The sequence below is a fragment of the Armigeres subalbatus genome, chromosome 2 (assembly GCF_024139115.2).
Source record: "Armigeres subalbatus isolate Guangzhou_Male chromosome 2, GZ_Asu_2, whole genome shotgun sequence".
In the NCBI taxonomy this organism is placed as follows: domain Eukaryota; kingdom Metazoa; phylum Arthropoda; class Insecta; order Diptera; family Culicidae; genus Armigeres; species Armigeres subalbatus.
In genome coordinates this window covers 8,723,890-8,743,421 of record NC_085140.1, presented here as the reverse complement: position 1 = coordinate 8,743,421, position 19,532 = coordinate 8,723,890, and the positions used below count along the sequence as shown (strand labels likewise).

The 19,532-nt window shown below is 39.4% G+C and overlaps 2 protein-coding genes across 10 annotated transcripts in view; both read right to left on the bottom strand.

The window, feature by feature from the left end:
• Positions 1-6,913, bottom strand: part of LOC134214011 (LHFPL tetraspan subfamily member 3 protein) — a 70,787-nt gene extending 63,874 nt beyond the window's left edge. For 2 of the 9 annotated variants that reach the window (XM_062693458.1, XM_062693466.1), the window contains exon 1: positions 6,725-6,863. The gene's annotated coding sequence lies outside the window, so the exon portion shown is untranslated. The other 7 variants (XM_062693463.1, XM_062693460.1, XM_062693459.1 and 4 more) reach the window with 7 other exon arrangements.
• A 7,859-nt stretch (positions 6,914-14,772) lies between these two features.
• Positions 14,773-15,957, bottom strand: LOC134214010 (adenine phosphoribosyltransferase). Its single transcript, XM_062693457.1, has 3 exons — positions 15,549-15,957; positions 15,248-15,485; positions 14,773-15,189 (listed from the first exon to the last, which is right to left on the bottom strand). Exons 1-3 carry the CDS (start codon positions 15,623-15,625, stop codon positions 14,953-14,955), a joined length of 552 nt encoding a protein of 183 aa, XP_062549441.1. The 5' UTR covers positions 15,626-15,957; the 3' UTR covers positions 14,773-14,952.
• Between the last annotated feature and the right edge of the window lie 3,575 nt (positions 15,958-19,532).

Genomic DNA, 19,532 nt, shown 5'->3' with positions numbered 1-19,532 from the left:
ATCCTGCAGGGACACCGTTCTGGGAAAAAACCTCTTAGAAGGTCACGTCTCCACGCTCAGCAATGAGTATTAACAAAAACAAGAGGAAGGAGTCTCTGAATTCTCCACTTCCTTCAAAGAAACAAGGTTTCAAGACCGTCCTGCCCAAGCGCGGAAAAATAGAAGGAAGCTGGAGAATTCAGATATTCCTTCTAACTCTAATATCGGAAATAATTCTTCTCCAATCGAACTGAGCAATCAGTTCGATTTGATTAATGATGAAATTGAGCAAATCGAATCTACCTCTAGCCCAGGTGATTTGATTCATGCGAAAAAGCAAAGGATTCCGCCAATTGTGGTATCTGTTGCCGAGTTTTCTGGCTTCCGGAATGAGATTTTGAGTAACCTTCAGGGGATCAAGGTTTCATTTCAGATTGCTAGGAAGGGTGACTGCCGCGTTTTGCCGGGATCCTTTGACGATCGCAAACGTCTTCTTCACTATTTAACTGAGAAGCGCCATAAATTCTTCACATACGACGACAAAACTGAGCGATTGTTCAAAGTCGTCTTGAAAGGTCTCCCCAGTGATGACAAATCACTGGATGAGATTAAAATTGAAATTTCTCAATTACTTGGATTTTCACCATTCCAAGTAATCAAGATGGAAAAGAAATCCCATTCTGGTACTTCCCAGAGGGGCATTTCTCAAGAATTTTATTTAGTTCATTTTAACAAAAGTGAACTAAATAATATGAAAAGTTTGGAAAAGGCCTGTATTATGTCTCATGTCCGTGTTACATGGGAACATTTCCGCAGGCCTGGGGGAAATTTCCAAAACCCTACCCAGTGCCGTAAGTGCCAAAAGTGGGGTCATGGAACCAAACATTGTCACATGGATGCTAAATGCATGATTTGTGGTGGAACCTCTCACGCCAAGGACGCATGTCCTGTGAGAGAAGATTCCAATAAATTTAAGTGCGCAAACTGTGGGGGCAATCATAAATCCAATTTCTGGGAATGCCCTTCACGCAAAAAGTTTTGAATTCCCGTGCAAAATTGATGACGGAAATTCCAATCGGATCCCAGATTCGATGGGTAGAAAATTTTCAAACGCTCAAATTTCGAAACCGGTTACCGGTCGAGCAATTCATACCCACCACAATTCACAAACAAATTTTGCCGCTCGTCAACGGGTAGCAAGCACTTCAGTAAATTCCAATTTTTCCAATGTACCTACGTATGCAAACATCGCTGCTGGTAGACCAAATTTCTCTTCCCAAATGAGGTTTATACCCATGTCCCAACGGAAAATAACGGTCATGTTGCCGATTCAGGTAGCATGACTGCTTCCGATTTTGATTTTTTAACTGAACAATTGCATCACATGATTGATGCAATGTTCAAAGCAAATACCATTCCTGAAGCTGTTCAGGTTGGTATAAAGTACACACAAAAATTGTTATCGGACTCCGTTTCAATGGATCCAAATAATTGTGTGAAAGTTCTAAATTGGAATGCCTGCTCTCTAAAGGGTAAGGAAGATGAATTATTCAACTTCCTTTCAGTTCATAATGTGCATATTGCCATTATAACTGAAACGTATTTAAAACCAGGACTCTCCATTAAAAGAGATCCAAACTATTTTATCTACAGAAATGATCGTCTTGACAGCGCATGTGGTGGGGTCGCCATTGTCATTAATAGACGTATCAAACATAAATTATTTTCTTCGTTTGAAACCAAAGTTTTTGAAACCTTGGGAGTTTCTGTTGAAACAAATTTTGGACAATTTTCCTTCATTGCAGCCTACTTGCCTTTTCAATGCAATGGGCAGAAAAAGAATTTGTTGAAAGCTGATCTTCAAATTCTGACTCGCAACAAATCAAAATTCTTCGTAATTGGTGACTTCAATGCCAAACACCGTTCATGGAATAATGCTCAAAGCAATTCCAATGGTAAAATTTTATTTGAAGATTGTTCTGCGGGATATTATACTATTCAATATCCCAATGGACCTACTTGTTTTTCTTCTAGTTGAAATCCTTCTACAATTGATTTAGTTTTAACGGATTCAAGTCAGCTGTGTGGCCAATTGGTAGCTCATGCTGACTTTGACTCTGATCACCTTCCTGTGACATTTGAAATCTCACAAGAAGCCATTTATAATCCAATCAGCTCTACTTTTAATTATCATAGAGCTGATTGGGATTTATATAAAACGTATATCGATAGGAATTTTGATGTTGATATTCCTCTCGATACCAAAAGTGATATTGATAATGCTCTCGTATCTTTGACAAATTTAATTGTCGAAGCCAGAGGCATTGCAATTCCGAAATGTGAAGTTAAATTCAACTCCATTATTATTGACGACGATCTTCAGCTACTGATCCGTCTTAAAAATGTGAGAAGAAGGCAATACCAAAGAACTCGCGATCCCGCGTTGAAAGTTATTTGGCGAGATTTGCAAAATGAAATTAAAAACGTTTCGCTATTCTGAGAAATACCAACTTTGAGAATAATGTCTCGAAGTTGGATCCCAGTTCGAAACCCTTTTGGAAATTAACAAAATTCTTAAAAACCTCAAAAGCCAATTCCAGCGCTTAAAGAGGGAAATAAAATTTTATTAACAAATGGCGAAAAGGCTCAAAAACTTGCTCAGCAGTTCGAGAGTGCCCATAATTTTAGTCTAGGTCTCACTAGTCCAATTGAGGATCAGGTTACACGGACCTTCGAAGACATTCTCAATCAAGAGAATGTTTTTGACCCTTCGTTGGGAACTAATTTGGATGAAGTGAGATCTATTACTAGAAAATTAAAAAACTATGAAACTTCCTGAGAGCTCATTATCCTTTTTGGTTAATTTATTTAACAAATGTTTTCAATTGGCATACTTTCCAGATAAATGGAAAACGCCAAAGTTGTTCCAATTTTGAAGCCGTACAAAAATCCAGCTGAGGCTTCTAGTTATCGCCCAATCAGTTTGCTTTCTTCAATAAGCAAACTGTTTGAAAAGATTATTTTAAATAGAATGATGGTTCATATTAATGACAATTCTATTTTGCTGATGAGCAATTTGGTTTTCGCCATGGGCATTCAACCACTCATCAGTTATTAAGAGTTACGAACTTAATTCGGCTCAACAAATCTGAAGGATATTCGACTGGAGTTGCTCTTCTTGATATAGAGAAAGCATTTGACAGTGTTTGGCATGAAGGTTTGATTGTAAAATTGATGAATTTTAATTTTCCTCTGTACATCATTAAACTGATCCAAAATTATTTATCAGATCGCTCGCTGCAGGTAAACTATCAGAATACTAAATCTGATAGATTACCTGTAAGGGCTGGTGTTCCCAAGGCAGCATACTGGGGCCCATATTGTATAACATTTTACTTCTGACTTACCTGATTTACCACCAGGGTGTCAAAAATCTTTGTTTGCAGATGACACGGGCCTTTCAGCCAAAGGGCGAAGCCTTCGTGTCATTTGTAGTAGATTGCAAAAAAGTTTGGATATTTTCTCCACTTACTTGCAAACAAATTTTCTCGAATGCTTCCAAAGCTCAGCTTATAATTTTCCCACATAAGCCGAGAGCTTCTTTTTTGAAACTTTCTAGCTCTAGCAGACATATGTCACTACGAATGGGGTTCCAATTAATTGGTCTAACGAAGCTAAATATTTAGGACTTCTGCTAGATCAACAATTAACTCTTAAAAATCACATTGAAGGCATCCAAGCCAAATGTAACAAATATATTAAGTGTCTATATACACTTATAAACAGAAAATCAAAACTTTGTCTTAAGAACAAACTTTTATTTACAAACAAATTTTAGACCAGTCATGTTGTATGTGCCAATATGGACTAGTTGCTGCAATACCAGAAAGAAGGCACTCCAGAGGATTCAAAATAAAATTTTGAAAATGATTCTGAAGTTGCCTCCGTGTTATAGTACCAATGAACTTAATAGAATTTCTAATATTGAGACATTGCAACAAATGTCCAACAAAATAATTTCCAATTTTAGACAAAATCGTTGCAATCTTCTATTGCAACGACTAGCTCCTTGTACCTTTAGTATAAATTAGGTTAAGTTTAGTTTAAGTTGAAACATTGTAATTCCTACATGGTTCAATTCAACCAGAGGAAAAAATTCTAAACTGCCAGAGGCAATTGAAATGTATTAATAATAACTAAAAGCGTAACATAGCAAATAAGGATGATAGTGTTAAGAAAACACGGAACACCTAGTCTAAGAGATGAATGCATGAATTAGATAATTAGCAAATAAAATTAGTTAAAAAAAAAAAAAAAAAAAAAAGGATTGAGAATTGAGACGTCTCACTACTCACTTCTGATTAATCACTGCTCACTGTAAAAAGTAAGAAGTGAGAAGTGAGTAATGAAACGTTTCACTTCTCACTTCGCACTACTCACTTTTTACTGTGAGAAGTGAAAAGTGAGACGTCTCACTTCTCACTATTTATTTTTCACTTCTCACTGTAAAAAGTGAGTAGTGCGAAGTGAGAAGTGAGACGTCCTACTACTCACTTTTCAAATGGTCTATTCGGCCAAACGTCCTATTCGGCCAACAGTCCTATTCGGCTAAATGACCCTTTCGGCCTAATGATCTGTTCGGCCTAATGGTACATTCGTCCAAACATCTTTCGGCCTAGTGGCCTTCAGCCAAATGGTATTCGGCCGAACGGTAATAGCCCGAACGGCCCTTTCTCTTTAGTTCCAATACTTTGGTTTCATATACTTGATTAGTTCTAGAGTTGTGTTTCATTTTTTGGGAGGAGAAGGGTCCTTCCAGAGGGGCGACATGTCTTGAACCTTCTTACGAACCTTCCACGGCCCAAAAAACTCCTGTATTCAGATTTTCACGCCCATCGATTCAGTAGTTTGCGAGTCTTTAAGGTTCATACATACAGAAATTCATTTTTATGCAAATAGATTTCAATATAATTACATATGAAACAATTGAATATTTTCACATGAATAAACTATTAGGTTGAAGGGATTGAAGCAATCTAAATAGGATCTAAATAGGTGGGGTTGTCAAATTCCTATTATTAACATTTTGTGGAAAAAGGGTGGGCTCTTCTCTCATATATTGGGTCAATTCGCGAAGAGAGGGCTTGATTGAATTATTGTTTGTACGAACTTTATTCTAGAAGAAGATATGCTTTTCATCCCGTGGATTTCGCATAAGTGTCTGTGGTTATGGAAACACCCTTCCCATTTTTAACCCTTTATACAGGAGATTGGTAAAATACAATCATATGAACATGTTAAAATCATTTGTCAAATAAGACTAGTGCCATTAACAGGTGCCTTGTTACAAGAGATGGTATCATCATCATCACATCATTATTCTATGCAGAGAGCAATATACACCTAACCACACAGACCAAACACAGACCATTGATTGATTTGACTCAAAATAATCAAAATTCCATACAATTATGGTCGATTGGTATATGGGTTCCGAGGTTTCTATAAAAAAATTCGTTTTCATGATTCTCTATGTTTACTAAAATTTTAAATTTTAAATATCACATATCCAAAACGAATTTCGTTCGTGCTGCCGATCATTTTTAATGGGTATCTTTTCTACTTTAATACTGGTATCGCATCTTATCCCACAAGTGGGACATTGTCACCTCGCCGTTTAGTATTCATTAAGCACTTCCACAAATGCCGAGGAAAGTCGAAAAAACTTAACCCTTCAGGAAAATGAATTATGAGACAGTCAAATCAAATACTAGCTCAAGCTAAAGTTCTCAAACCATTCCTTAGACTTTCGTCTTCTTTTATATAACAGCGAAGACGTGTAAGATAATTTTTTTTCGTGCATGAACTGACAAAATAGTCAGATACACCAAACCCCACATGATTCTCACACATCGCTTGCCGAAATTATGTGACCAAAAAAAAACATTCATTCACCATTAGAAACCTTTAGCCTAGACCTTAAAACAAAACAGATCCTCCACTATGAGTGAGCTTCTTCTTCCATCATCACCAAACAAGGTTCGTCACTTGTCACCCATGTCGCTTTGGAATTTCACCACGAGATGAAGAGATTTTTTTCACCCGGAGTCCTCTCGCCGTCTAAACGGCTAGCCATCGTCACAATCAGTTTCCACTTTAATCCGGATTTCAACCTCCGTTGGTTGCGTTGTACCACTTTTGAGTTGTAAATTTCACACGAAAATATGTTTATTTCCCATTCTTTGCTCGTTTCTGCCGTCGTTTATTTCCCTTCTTCCCGTAGCTTTTGTGCCTCCATCGACTGGAGCTGGCTCTCACACGCTTTAGTAAGTTTCTTCAAGCTGCTGGCCTTTAGCACACAACGAAGCCCAGCTTTTCTGAGTATGCTCGCTACCCTCCATGCTGTGAAGTCACTGTTTATTTTTTTTCTTTATCACTTCATACACTCACACGATCACCGTTACAAGCACCCTTTCAAATGCAAGACAAAATCTTCTTGGTTATTCTTTCGCCAACAATCACCGTGCTTCGTCAAGGTTGTAGGAAGCCCCCTCCTGAGCACTTTAATTACGATTTTGATATTTCATACCCGGACACAATCCGTAACATCCTGTTGACGAAGACAAAAGATATTTTTTCTTCACAGTGTCACTTCATCGCGAAAATAACAGAAAAGCGTCTGATTCGAAATTCCCACAGACATTCACAGCCTCAGTATCGAAGAATTTAACCTTAGAAAGATCACCTTACGAATGCAACATGACAAACAAAATAAAACCGAATTACCACCGTACGATCGTTTGGTAAGATGACCAGCGCGAAGGGAGGCGTTCAACGTCCAACGTGTTTCAGTTCCAGCTACAAACTGAGAGAACGATCGCGCCCGCTGCGATCATAATGCCTGTGCGCTAGTCGGTTGTTGGCCAGACACGAGGAGTATGTATTGAGTTTGGATTAAATTATCTCTCTGGGTCAGAAAGCACACTGGAGACCAATCCCGGGGGTCACATTTTTTACAGCTCTTTTCTGCCACTGTTGGTTGCCTCAAACTCAGTAAAAACGGGAAACTGAAATTTTCATCATTTGGAAAATCTAAAAACTGAATATAGTGAATAAAGTGATTCCCGCTTCATAGAACTAAGCAACTAAGTATGTAAAAAGCATGGATGGACCCCTCGAGTCATGCTGTGATGTTTTGATACAACCATACAATGTTTCTCTATCAAAACATACACTGGATCACTACACACTATCAAATCTTTCTCGTGTATCCAACAGCATAAATGGGAGCCTGAATAGAGAGAAATACAAAATACAAATCGAGAATGATTTCATTTGAATCAAATACTTTAAATTAGAAAATTATATGGAATGACTTCACTAGCCATAAGACGAGTTAGTACTATCCCATTTAATACCACCACTTGATAAATTGATTAGTAGCTTTACAAATAGGTTTTTCAACAGTGAAGCCGTCTTCAGTGTCTCGTACTGACTCGACTTTTGATTGGCAGTATGCAGAGATGTCCTACACGGTTGGCAAAAAATCTGCTCTTTTATTTTTCCTAATTTTAAACAATCAAAAAAAATTCGCACGAGAAAGGCAAAAAGGAGCGTGCAAAGGTTGAAAATTACAATGTTTCGTTTAAATCAAATTTAAGCTAAAGAAGACTTCTTGAAAATGTTTCAACCTGTTTCCTGAAAATAAGCTTGCTGTGTAGAGTCAAGCCAGAGTAGTCAGCCTCATTGGCCCATTTTACTGCCTTGTCAACAATGGGGATGTGCAATCATCAGCCGGAATAAGACTGGGAGATTCTGAGTGGAAGAATATGGTGGCCTGACTCTATTCCGTGTTGATACAGATCCTCCTGATGATCCTGGGGTAGCCTCATATGCCCAATCTATAAGAAAGGGCACACACTAAGGAGTGTGCCAATTACAGAGGGATCACCCTTCTAAACTCGGCGTACAAAATATTGTCACGTATCCTGTTTAACAGACAGAGACCGCATGAGGAAGCCTTCGTCGGCGAATACCAGGTAGGTTTTAGTGAGGGCCGATCAATGATGGATCAGATGTTTAGCCTGCGGATGATCCTTGATAAATTCCGGGAGTACAACTTGCAGACTCACCATCTGTTCATTGATTTCAAAGCAGCGTACGATTCAATGAAAAAAAATGAGCTGTGGTAGAAAAAGCCTGAACATGGGTTTACGGCGAAACTGATTAGACTGATACGTGCAACGCTGAATGGCTCGAAATCAAGTATTCGGATTGCAGACGAAATGTCAGCCTCGTTTGTGACCGTAGACGGATTGAAGCAGGGTGATGCACTTTCGAATTTATTGTTCAACATTGCACTCGAGAGCGCAATAAGGAGGTCTGGCGTACAGAGGAACGGCACTATCATTACACGGTCGCATATGCTCCTAAGCTTTGCGAACGACATCGACGTCATTGAAATCGATCGCAGAGCAGTAGTGGAGGCTTTTGTGCCACTGAAGAGGGAGACGGCGAGGATAGGCTTAACTAGTAACTCTACCAAGACAAAGTACATGGTGGCAGGTAGAGATAGAGAGGGCCTTTTACGGATTACGTAACCAGCTTAGGTCCCGTAACATGCAAACGGAAACGAAATTTGCTCTATACAAAACTCTGATTCTACCAGCGGCCTTTTATGGACATGAAGCATGGACGTTAAAAGAAACGGACCGGAGAGATTTAGGGGTTTTCGAGCAAAAAGTTCTGCGTACTCGGAGGGAAACTAGAGAATGGTGTGTGGCGCAGATGCATGAATCATGAGCAAAGTATACAAAGTATCAAGTATACAAAGAAGAAAATATAGTAAATCGTACAAAATACGACAAACTTCAGTGGGCTGGTCATTTAGTGCGTATGTCAAAAGGAAGAATAGCAATATTCAACAGAGAACCAGATAGAGGTCGACGACTTCGTGGAACACGCTGGAATCGGACCTGGGGACCTTAAACGTTCGGGGAAACTGGAGGTACATCACCCAAGACCGACGATTATGGCGACGACTACAATACGCCAGTCATAGGTGAATCGACGATGTAACCAACCAGGTATCCAGGTAGGTACAGATGGAGAGGTACTCTGTCAGGGAATCCAAGCCTCGTTGAAGTTTTGTCATCAGTCAACAGAGACCAAATGCCACCTTCTGGAGGTTCAGACATGTCGAAAGTAAACAGGTTGAACGGATCAAAGCAGGGACCCGAGTATACTGCCCTGGGGAACACCTGCGATGATGTCGTGTGCATAAGTACTCGCTCCACTGCTTGAGATCCGAAATGTTCTTGCCGACTAATATTTGTTGATGATTTTCACAAGGTAGTATTGTTTTATGTTTGGATTCAACCCACTACCACCCTGCCGCCGAAGCAGCTTCTACAAATGTCACTCGCCCTACGTGAGTCTTATTTGGGTGCTCACCCTAACACTCCACTGGCCTGCCTCGAGGTGTCAATAGCGGTATGTAGGGACCAATCAACGATACTACGCTACGACACTCCTGCCTCAGCATGCGCAGTCCACACTCAAACTTCTGTCGTGCTTCGATGTGACAATAGTGGAGACTCCCTAAGCCTATTGGGACTCACTGGGCTCCTGTGCGGCACATATAGCTTTTTGAAGGGGTTTAACAGAGCCCACTTCCAAACTCCACCACGTCCTAGGCAGGCCCCATAACTCACAGAAGCCTAGCCCCCACAGAAGTTGGGAGCGGTCGTAAATCCCTTAGACATAGTACCTGCTGCCCCAATGTAGTTTGTATACACCAGACCATCATGCCAAACATTATAGATTGCCTGACATCGAGTGAGGCGGATGTTTTGGAGACAAGCTTGTTCCGTCTGACAATTTTGGTATTCCTGGCCAGTTTATGTACGGTTGGTTCACCGCGTCGAAACCAAGCTGTTCCTTTGGCAAGATACTATGCTATTCGGCAAGCTGGCGAGAGAGCGACTATTCACACTGTTTCAGATCTTGTAGAAGAAGGATCCTTACCAGCATTTCGGATGCGGATAATATCCCTGGTGAACCTTTGGTACGTGCTGTTCGCGGGTCTGGGAAAGCACGTCTTGAATGGCGAGGATCTATTCAACGACATCTTCAGGTGTGACCGGATGTTGCTGGTAATCGATGTTGTCGTCCACGCACCATTGGAAGTCGGTTCCAGTTGACTCGGTGATAATTTCGCCGAGATAGCTGCCCCCGATTCCCCGAAGTCCCAACTTCGAGTGGTCAGGAGGTGAGTTCCTGGTGAAATATCGCCTTGGAGATGCGGTCATCCATATTGGTGATAAAGGTGATATTCGATTGCTCCAAATTAAGTAATTACAATTGGAGCAAGAGTTTTTCCATGCTTGATGTTTGGTGTTTTGTTCACCTGCGAAGATTAATTGTCCCTGTTAGGTGGGTTTCAGTATAGAACGCCATATCAATCTCCTTCACCTCGAGGAAATCGCTGAGATCGGTTATTTTGCTCTTTAGAAAGCAAGCATTCCAATTGACTAGATCCATCCTAGACTCAATTTCCAATGACGAAATGGTCCAGAGTACATATCTGGTCAAATCAAGATTTGCATCTTCGTAGACGAGCTGCAAGCTGGCTGAAAAACGGAGCCAGTTGCTCCGGCGTATAAAGGGATGCAGTGGTTTCGCATCTTGATGACTTCGACATCTTTGATTTCGATGTCGTCGAAGCACTTACTGCCAGTGCCAGGGTCTTCGTGCCTGGAATCACTTAGCATTCAGGTACTCCAGCACCTTCTCGTAATGAGACTCCCGTCGGTCATAAACTTCCCACCTTTGACACAGAGCCGAAAGGTGCACTTGAAGCCCCGAGTGGGGGCATACATCCGTTGGATCACTCTTCACACAAATAGGCAGGCGGGCACTTCTCCTACCGCTCGGACAATTTCTCTTAACACAGTGGTTGCTGCTTCTTCCTCCTCTTTGTTGTTCCTAGCAAACGCCTCCAGCGTCGACATTGCAAATTTAAATCTCATCTTGACAACACGCTAGCGCACAAAACGACACAAGCGTGCAGAGGCATTTTTGTATGGTGTTAGCGAATCAGCACAAGTTAACGGCGACATTGGAAATTCAGAAAATTATTTAGCTCTTTTTTAGTGGAATATTTTCACTGTCATAAGACGAGTTTAGTAAAATCCAATTCAATTCGACCACCTCGTATTACTTTTACATATACATATTTCGACCTCAACTGAAAGGTCGTCTTCAGTGTCTCGTACTTGACTCGACTGAGTCAGGAAATCATTTCAAAATGGACGGTACAACGTTTCACACAACATAGTGGAGACAGCTTCAACGTCTGTGCTCTGTGTTGAAACGGCGTACATTCACGGAGACTTGAAGGAAGACATGTTCATGAAGATTTCGAACGGTGTATGTGCTGAAAAAGAAAAAAATCTGTAAACTATTTAAGGGCGCGCTGTTATCATGTCGAGTTCATAATAAATTAGTCAAAATCGGATTAATTAGATCGAAACATGATCTGAAATCCATAATCAATCTGAAGAAACAACTTGCCAGTATTTTCGAGATAACCGACTGCGGAGAAGCCAGTAATTTCCTTAGTGGATCTTTTCCACGACGCACAATGGCTGAAACCCGGACAAAACCTCAATTTTTTTCGTTCGTTTCGCGAAGCTTGTATTTTTATAATCTTACACATATATTTAATTAACTGATACCAAAAATTTTTTTCAACAAGCCATCAAAAATTAATTTACAAGCTGGGCTTGTTGAAAAAAAATATTTTTGGCTTTTCAGTGGAATATCTTCACTTGTCATAAGACGAGTTTTCTACCATCCCATTTAATTCCCCCACTTGATGACGAATTTCGCGCCAACTCGACCAGCGGTTGGCAGCTCCATCTCAGAATCGTATGAAACTTGGTGGGCATACAGATATGGTATTTCTAAGCCACTCTGCATACTTAGTTTTTCAAAAATTATCAAGAGTAACATTTGATGAGGGCCTAATTTTTTTTCATGATTTTTTTTTAAATCGATGTAACTCTAAAATGACAAGACCTACAAAAAAGTGTTGTATGGCGGACTGTCGTGAAATTCCCTGAAGAATATCCACAAAATAAAAAACCGATTTCTACACTGAAAAAAAAGTAGTATCAAAAATTAAAATCGATGTTTCAAAAAAACCTCATTTCAGAAATCGATGATTTTTTTTCTGCAGATAGGTATTTTAATTATCTAAATTTTCTTCGAATAATGTTCTTGTGACATATTTAAGAAAAAAAAGTTTTTCCAAAAACTTGTTTCATGTCCATATTGAGGAAATGCGGAGAATGCCCTTGCGAAACTATTGGTGGTACACTCAAACGAATGGCAAAACGAGCAAGTCTAGGTTTTTTTGTAATATCGATTTTAATTTTTGAAACTATTTTTTTTCAGTGTAGAAATCGGTTTTTTATTTTCTGGATATTTTTCCAAAAAACTTCAGGGAATTTCACGACAGCCCACCATACAACACTTTTTTGTAGGTCTTGTCATTTTACAGTCACATCGATTTTTTAAAAAATTAATGGAAGGCTCTCATCAAATGTTACTCTTGACAATTTTTGAAAAACTAAGTATGCAGAGTGGCTTAGAAATACCATATCTTTATGCCCACCGTATGGCGTTCCCTGATTACTAAATCGAGTAGGTAATTTTTTCAGAAAAAAATTGATTCACGATTGAATTTTTTGGCAATCAGAGGTGGGCCAGCCTAGGACTATAAGCCTCTTTAATAAACAATAAAACAAAAGCAATTGAATTCCTTAATCTCTTGTACCTTTTACGTTGCAAAGCCTTGATTGTTCCGTCTAAGACGCTATTTATACTATGCTAGGTACCTAATCTAATCTTATTTGCCTAATTTATTTACCTATACAGTAAATTACTTTATTGCTTAGGTAGAAACTTGAAGAGCCAAGAGCTGCCATTTCCCTGATCCTTATTCAACAGCGCTGTTTGTACCTGTCGGTGGATTTCTAAACTCTCAGCTACATCGAGTTTCCATGGGGAAGAGACATTTCTTAAGATTTTAATATTTGATGTCGTAATTGGGTAATTTTCCTTATACACATGCTCTGCTCCCTTAGATCTAAATTCGTAATGTAATCCCTTATCGTTTTCTCTTTTCGCCTTACTCACTTCCGCCATATGTTCCTTGAACCTTATATCTAATGATCTTTTTGTTTGGCCTACATAGATTTTTTCACATTGGGAACAACTTATCTTATAAACGCCTGCCTTATTCAACATTTCTACTTTATCCTTCGTTGAACCTAATAGAGACTTGAGTTGGTTGCTTCTACTGGAGAATACTAGATCGATGCCGAATTTCCTTAGTCGAGGGCGTAGCTGGTTGGTGATGTGTTTATCATTTATGTTTATCATAGTCATCAGGGAAGCAAGAGTACTTAATTCGTCTTAGACGGTTGAATACATTCCACTAAAAGAGCTAATATATTTTCCTTGATTGTTCACCGAATGAACGTTCGCGCCAGAATCAAGCTTGAAGATTCGCTTACTTTTGCTTACTTTCTTGCTTGACCGATCAGCCATGAAAACGACTACGTTCTTCGTTGCTACATTTACATTACTTCATTATCCCGTTCCTGCTTAGTCTCTCTTGAAATGTCCACGTTTTCTGCATGTGCGGCATCTCCCTTGAAACTCGCTAGACTCACTCTTGGACTTGACAACTTTGACCCGAACACGCTGCTGTATTCGGTTTCCGCAATCCTCCTGGCGTTCTGTTTGATTCATTTCTTCCGCCTTCAAGCGTTGCTTGATCATTTCTAGGGTAAGATCTTTCTCAGAATGATTTTCGAGGGCAGTCACCAATGGATCTTATGAATCCGGAAGAGTTTGAAAGAGAGAAACAACTGCATCAGCTTCATCAATATTTGCATCGACGGCCTTCAATTGACTGATGAGATCTTCAAACACTAACAGATGAGCTCGCATGGATTTTCCTTCTTCCAATTTCAAGCGGTTCAGCTGCTTCCGATAAGCTTCTTGGAAAACGTGTTTTCAAGTGCCTTCCACATCGTTTTAGCTGTGTTCTTCTCATGAACAAGTTTCAATACCTCATTGGCCAGAAAACAATATGCTACATGCTACTTTGCCTTACGATCCGATTCATCGAATTTTTCTTTTTCCGCTTCAACCTCAGGGAGATTTTCTGTCAATGTCTTCAACCCGCCAGCTGAATCCAGGAACATTTTTACTCTAAAGCTCCAGTTTGGAAACCTCCCACCATCAAATTGTGGTGTTTCGTCTCATTCTGAGCAGAACATGAACCAAGGCGCTTGGTGTTGGTACGCAAGCAAAAACGATCATGGTAACTAAGGTTCCCTACATGGATATTTTCGTTTACCCATTAATGGTTACTTGTATGTGTTATCTCTTTCTGTCTGCAGCAAAATTTATCCATTTTTTGAAGCTCGGCGGCATAACTCATTAATCTGAGTACCGAGTATTAATGAGTTATGTCGCTGAAATTTAAAAAATGGGTAAATTTTTCTGCAGACAAAGAGAGATAGCATATAAAAGTACTTATTAAGTATGCTTGATTTCTATTCGTTAGATGCCCACGTGTTGCATTACAAAGCAGAAAATGTGTGGCATGCCGTCGCTTGAATTTGTAGGATAGGAACTAGTGGCTAATTATAATAATTATCACATTTTTTGCAAATAAATAAGAATAAATAAAACATTATGTAACGACTACTGATATTTAGGTTCTTATAAAACATATTTATTATTGTAACATAAATGAGAAAAACATTATTTAAAGTCAAACAAAATATCTAACAGCAAAAATTGATTGTAAACAGAAGGTACATTCGCAAAACAGGAGTTCTTCCGGGATAAACTCCGTCTCATGAGTTGTTTGTCTTTTAGATTGCTTTCATGTTACTCGACGTCATCGTAGTGAATAAAGGAATGTACATTGAAGCCGGAAGCCTCCAGCTTTTTGCGTCCTCCCAACATGGTCAACTCAATAATGACCAAGTTTTGCTCGACAACGCCTCCGATCTTCTGAACGAGCTTGTTGGCGGCATCCATCGTTCCTCCCGTGGCGAGCAGGTCATCGATAATCAACACCTTCTGACCAGGCGCGATGCTACCTTGCTGAATCTCAAAAACGTCCTAAAAGAAATTACGTTCAGTACACTGCTCCCAAAGCATTCTCCCTTTCATTTCACACCGTTCCGTATTCCAGTTTGTATTCATACTTCACGCATTCGCCGGGAAGTTTCCCTTTCTTACGAATCGGTACGCATGCAATGCCCAGCTCGGCCGCAATCAGCAAACTGAACAGAAACCCTCTAGCTTCGAGTCCAACGACGGCCTGCACGTCCGGGCAGGTAGCGCGAATGTGTGCGATTATGAGCCGCTTCAAAGCCTGGCACACCGGACCACTTCGCAGGGCAGTAAAAATGTCTCTGTGTGTGTGAAAGTACAAGATTAATGTTGAACCAATGATGGCAATTTTTGAAATAACTTACTTGAATAGAATTCCCTTTTTGGGAAAATCGGGATACTCTCCAATGTGCTTTTTAATTAACTCTAAATCAGCAGTCATCTTCGAGGGTATGATAATTAATAAAATCTCTATCTCTTGAATGTGAATGATTCTGAAATAGCACTAACTTAACAACCACTATAAATTCTTCTTATCAGCTCATTGATACTGCACGGTTGTTGGATGATTAGGCTGGCTTTCTGGAATGGCAACTGCGTTTGCTTACGGTTATCAAATTTCCCTAAACAAATTGTACTAATATCATCAATTATATATCTAATATCGTCGATATCTTATCTATAAACACAAATGGAACCGGCAAAGCGGATTGTGATCGTTTTTGTCCTCCGCTTGGTGGTTTACTGAGAGCCCCTTCTGTCTACCTCGCTCATGAAATCACTCCGCCTGAATCGCGAAAACGAAGAGAAACATAATACGTAGAGGAAGTGCAGCGTGGCGACATCTTTAAGTCATTGAATATAGGGGAAAAGACGGCTTTGGCAGGTTTTGTTCTATTATTGGCAGGGGGTTTTTGAGGACCGAATTTTATGAAATTTGGCCACAATATTCTTTGATATGCAAAGAATGTTTAGGCCAAATTTGAGCATAATCAGTCATAAAAAACCCCCCTGACAATAATAGAACAAAACCTGCCAAAGCCGTCATTCCCCCTACTTGGAATCAACAGAAAAAAAAATCAGCCCTTAAATTGATTTCTTCATATTTTATCTATATTTCTTGAAATAGTTTTATATTGCAACGAATAGAAATGGTAGAAGGAACCGTTATCAAGTGCGTCAGTAGCGTAAAAAGAGCTATCGCATTTTTTAAATCTAAATATGTTAAAATCTTCGTGCCAAAAACAGAATAAAAGCATATTATTTTGAATTAAAACATCGAAATGATATTCTTTTACCGGGTAAAGAGAACCTTTAATAGCTTATGTGTTGAGTATGCCTTTACGAATTTAAAAGGCGAGTTTGTACTGTTTCGTTCATTCATACCACTGTCATTTTTCCAGATATGCTGTTTTAATATCAATAGTCGTAATAGAAATGAATGATTCTTCAGCACATATAACTAAATAACACAATTTTTTTTTAATTAATTTGTTCATCAGACTGTCCCAAGGACTGTCCAGTTGCCTATAACATATTTGTAGATGTCAAAATAGCAGCGCTACTGCTAACGCTACAAAAGATATTTTAGTTACTAGATAAAGATTGTCGCTTCGGTTCCCTTTGTTCTGCTGTCCGAAACATGTGTGGTACATACCTGTCAAATCGTATGGATTTTCCTTCTTTGACATTTAGCTCCCCTATCCTCGCCAGCAAAAGATGTTCCGGACAGCGACGACAGCGACAATCTTTATCTAGTAACTAAAATATCTTTTAACGCTACTTACAACAAACACGGAAAATAAAGTTGATCTATTTATTGCTAACAGCGGAGAAGTTGATTTATTTATTGCCGATTTCACCAATTTGAAGAGTTATTGTCGGCGTAGCACCAAGTTAGAATTCGGAAGTCGGGACTTCCGAACCGAACTTTCTTCCGAAGTTTTATTTGTCGAACTAATTGATGCGTTGTTTAGCGCATCTTTAGGCGAATCCAGCGCACTACTTCCGAAGTTGGGAAAGTTGCCTGTATCTGGAGAAAAATCCAACTTCGGTATAAAAAGCGGTAAAAAATTATTCCGGATAGACAATATGTGTAGATTGTGATTTGCCCGCTTCTTTTTCTCACACTCACTCTCATTTCGGGTTGATCGATTTTTGTTACTGAAATTTACCCAATTATAACCCATTACTCGTTGGTCACATGTAAGCGTGTACACTAAATCGGTTCCCGCCATGATTTGACGTCTATTTGTTTTCAGATTGAGCACTCACACACAAATATTATACACGGAAAATCAAACTTTTTTGAGTGTATTGAGTGTGAGAAAAAGATGACTGTGAGAAAAAAAATCTCGCAGAACTCTTATAAAGTGCAAAAAGCGCAATATTAGAACTTGAATAATATCGCGTACGAAAACGGTTTAGCTATCGATGAGTACTGGCTCTAAATTTCTAATATGACATTCAGCATCTTGCCTTATCAGCAACAGAAGGTGCTCAGCTTAAAACATGCATGACATGTCTTAAAATGTCTCAAACACAAAAATATCATTTTTACTGATCTACACTATTACCAAAATTTATATAATATCGGTTCATGTATTCTTGACTGATGCACTATCGTTTGCAACCATATAGCTATGTCCATTTAGAATCCAGAATAATAAAATCATCTGTATCTCGGTAACGGATTGACGCACAAATAAGATTGATACATTAAAACAAGGGTAATTCACTGTAGTTTATGGAAAAAATATTGATACAAATAATTTCTTCTTGTTTCTAGTGAAAATTTGCACCTTCCTCTTTATTCCTCTCATCAAAAGTTGCACACCTCCGGAGTCAACTTCCTTGACACACTTGTTCCACATTTTGGTCATCTGAGTTGCGTCCCGAGCTTTTTTTTCACTTTTTCCACTTTTCTTATACTAATGACACACTGGTGGTACAAGTACCATGGTACAAGAATCTTGAAATGAGTACCATACCAATTATTGTCTTTATTAAAGTTAGTCTTGGAATAATTTTCTTGTTCTCTTGTACCATGGTACAAGTACCACAGGTGTGTCCTTAGTATTAAGCTTCCGCTTCATTACTGCCCAAAATGTCACGATGGGCCGGAGCTGTGCGCAGTTGCGTGGATTTATGTTTTTATCGATGAAATCTTTGTTATTACCGCGGTACCACTGGATGACTTCCCGGCTGTAGTGGCAACTCGCCAAATCTGGCCAAAACTTCACGGGACCTTTATGGGCTTTATGGAAGGTCGACCGCGGTTTTTGAGACATTCCTCCTTGTACATCTTCGAGTCCATCGTCTTATTCGTCACAAACACTTAGGTCTTTGCTCCACAGCTGCATATCCCTTGCTAAAATCATCTTTTATTTTGCAAGTTTGTCCAAAAAGCAAACTTAAACTTCGCAGGAACTACTCCTCGTGCCGTCATCATGTAGAATTTTTGGCCAGGAAGCTGTCCGAAATCCATTTTGACGTAGGTTCCATCGTCGATGAGCACGATTATCAACGTGGGTGTGCAGATTTTTTTCTCTCCTTTCGGCTTCCATCTGGAATAATTTTTGAAACGCTGCACGAAACTTCAAGAAATTTATATCACAGCAAGTGGACGCCTAGGTAGACAAACCGCTGTAAAAGAATTCTTTCACTTTCCGTGCCGCTGCAATACAATAAATGATTCCGGATTCTAAATGGACATAGCTTTAAACGAGCTAGGGTTTTAGCGAGGGTTTCAGGAACCAAATGCTTCGTCTCGAATAAGTTTTACGCGCGGTTCAGGATAACCAAGCTAGAGGTAATGAGTTCGATTTGTGATCCAGTCTTGGTTCGTTTCTATATGAACCCATAACGCTGGCGCTGGGTAGAAATCTTTACGTAGTTTGCTAGTTTGCGTTGCCGGTAAAATGCAAAATGCCGTTTGGCCAAATAGTCGAAAAAAACCTCAGGTTGCGTGTAGAAAAAAAATTCTCCCTTTTCCTTTTCTTTCGTTTTACTTCTCAATTCTTTTTTTTCTTTCTTGAGACAAAAATCATCCACCCTAAACTCACATTTCCCACTTACTACCATCTCGCTTCTCACTTACTAATTATCATTTCTCACTTCTTCTTCTTGCTTCTATTTTTCTCACTACTCATTTCTTAATTCGCACTTCTTATCTATCGCATCTCTAACTTCTCATTTCTCACTACTCTTTACTCACTTCCATCATATAGTTTTCCACTTCTTACTTTTCAATATTCACTTCCCACTGCCGAAGCATATTCTTTCCGGCGAGGTACTGAAGCGTAGTTCTTACGCCGAAGTGACGAAGACGGATTCTCTTCGGCGGGGTG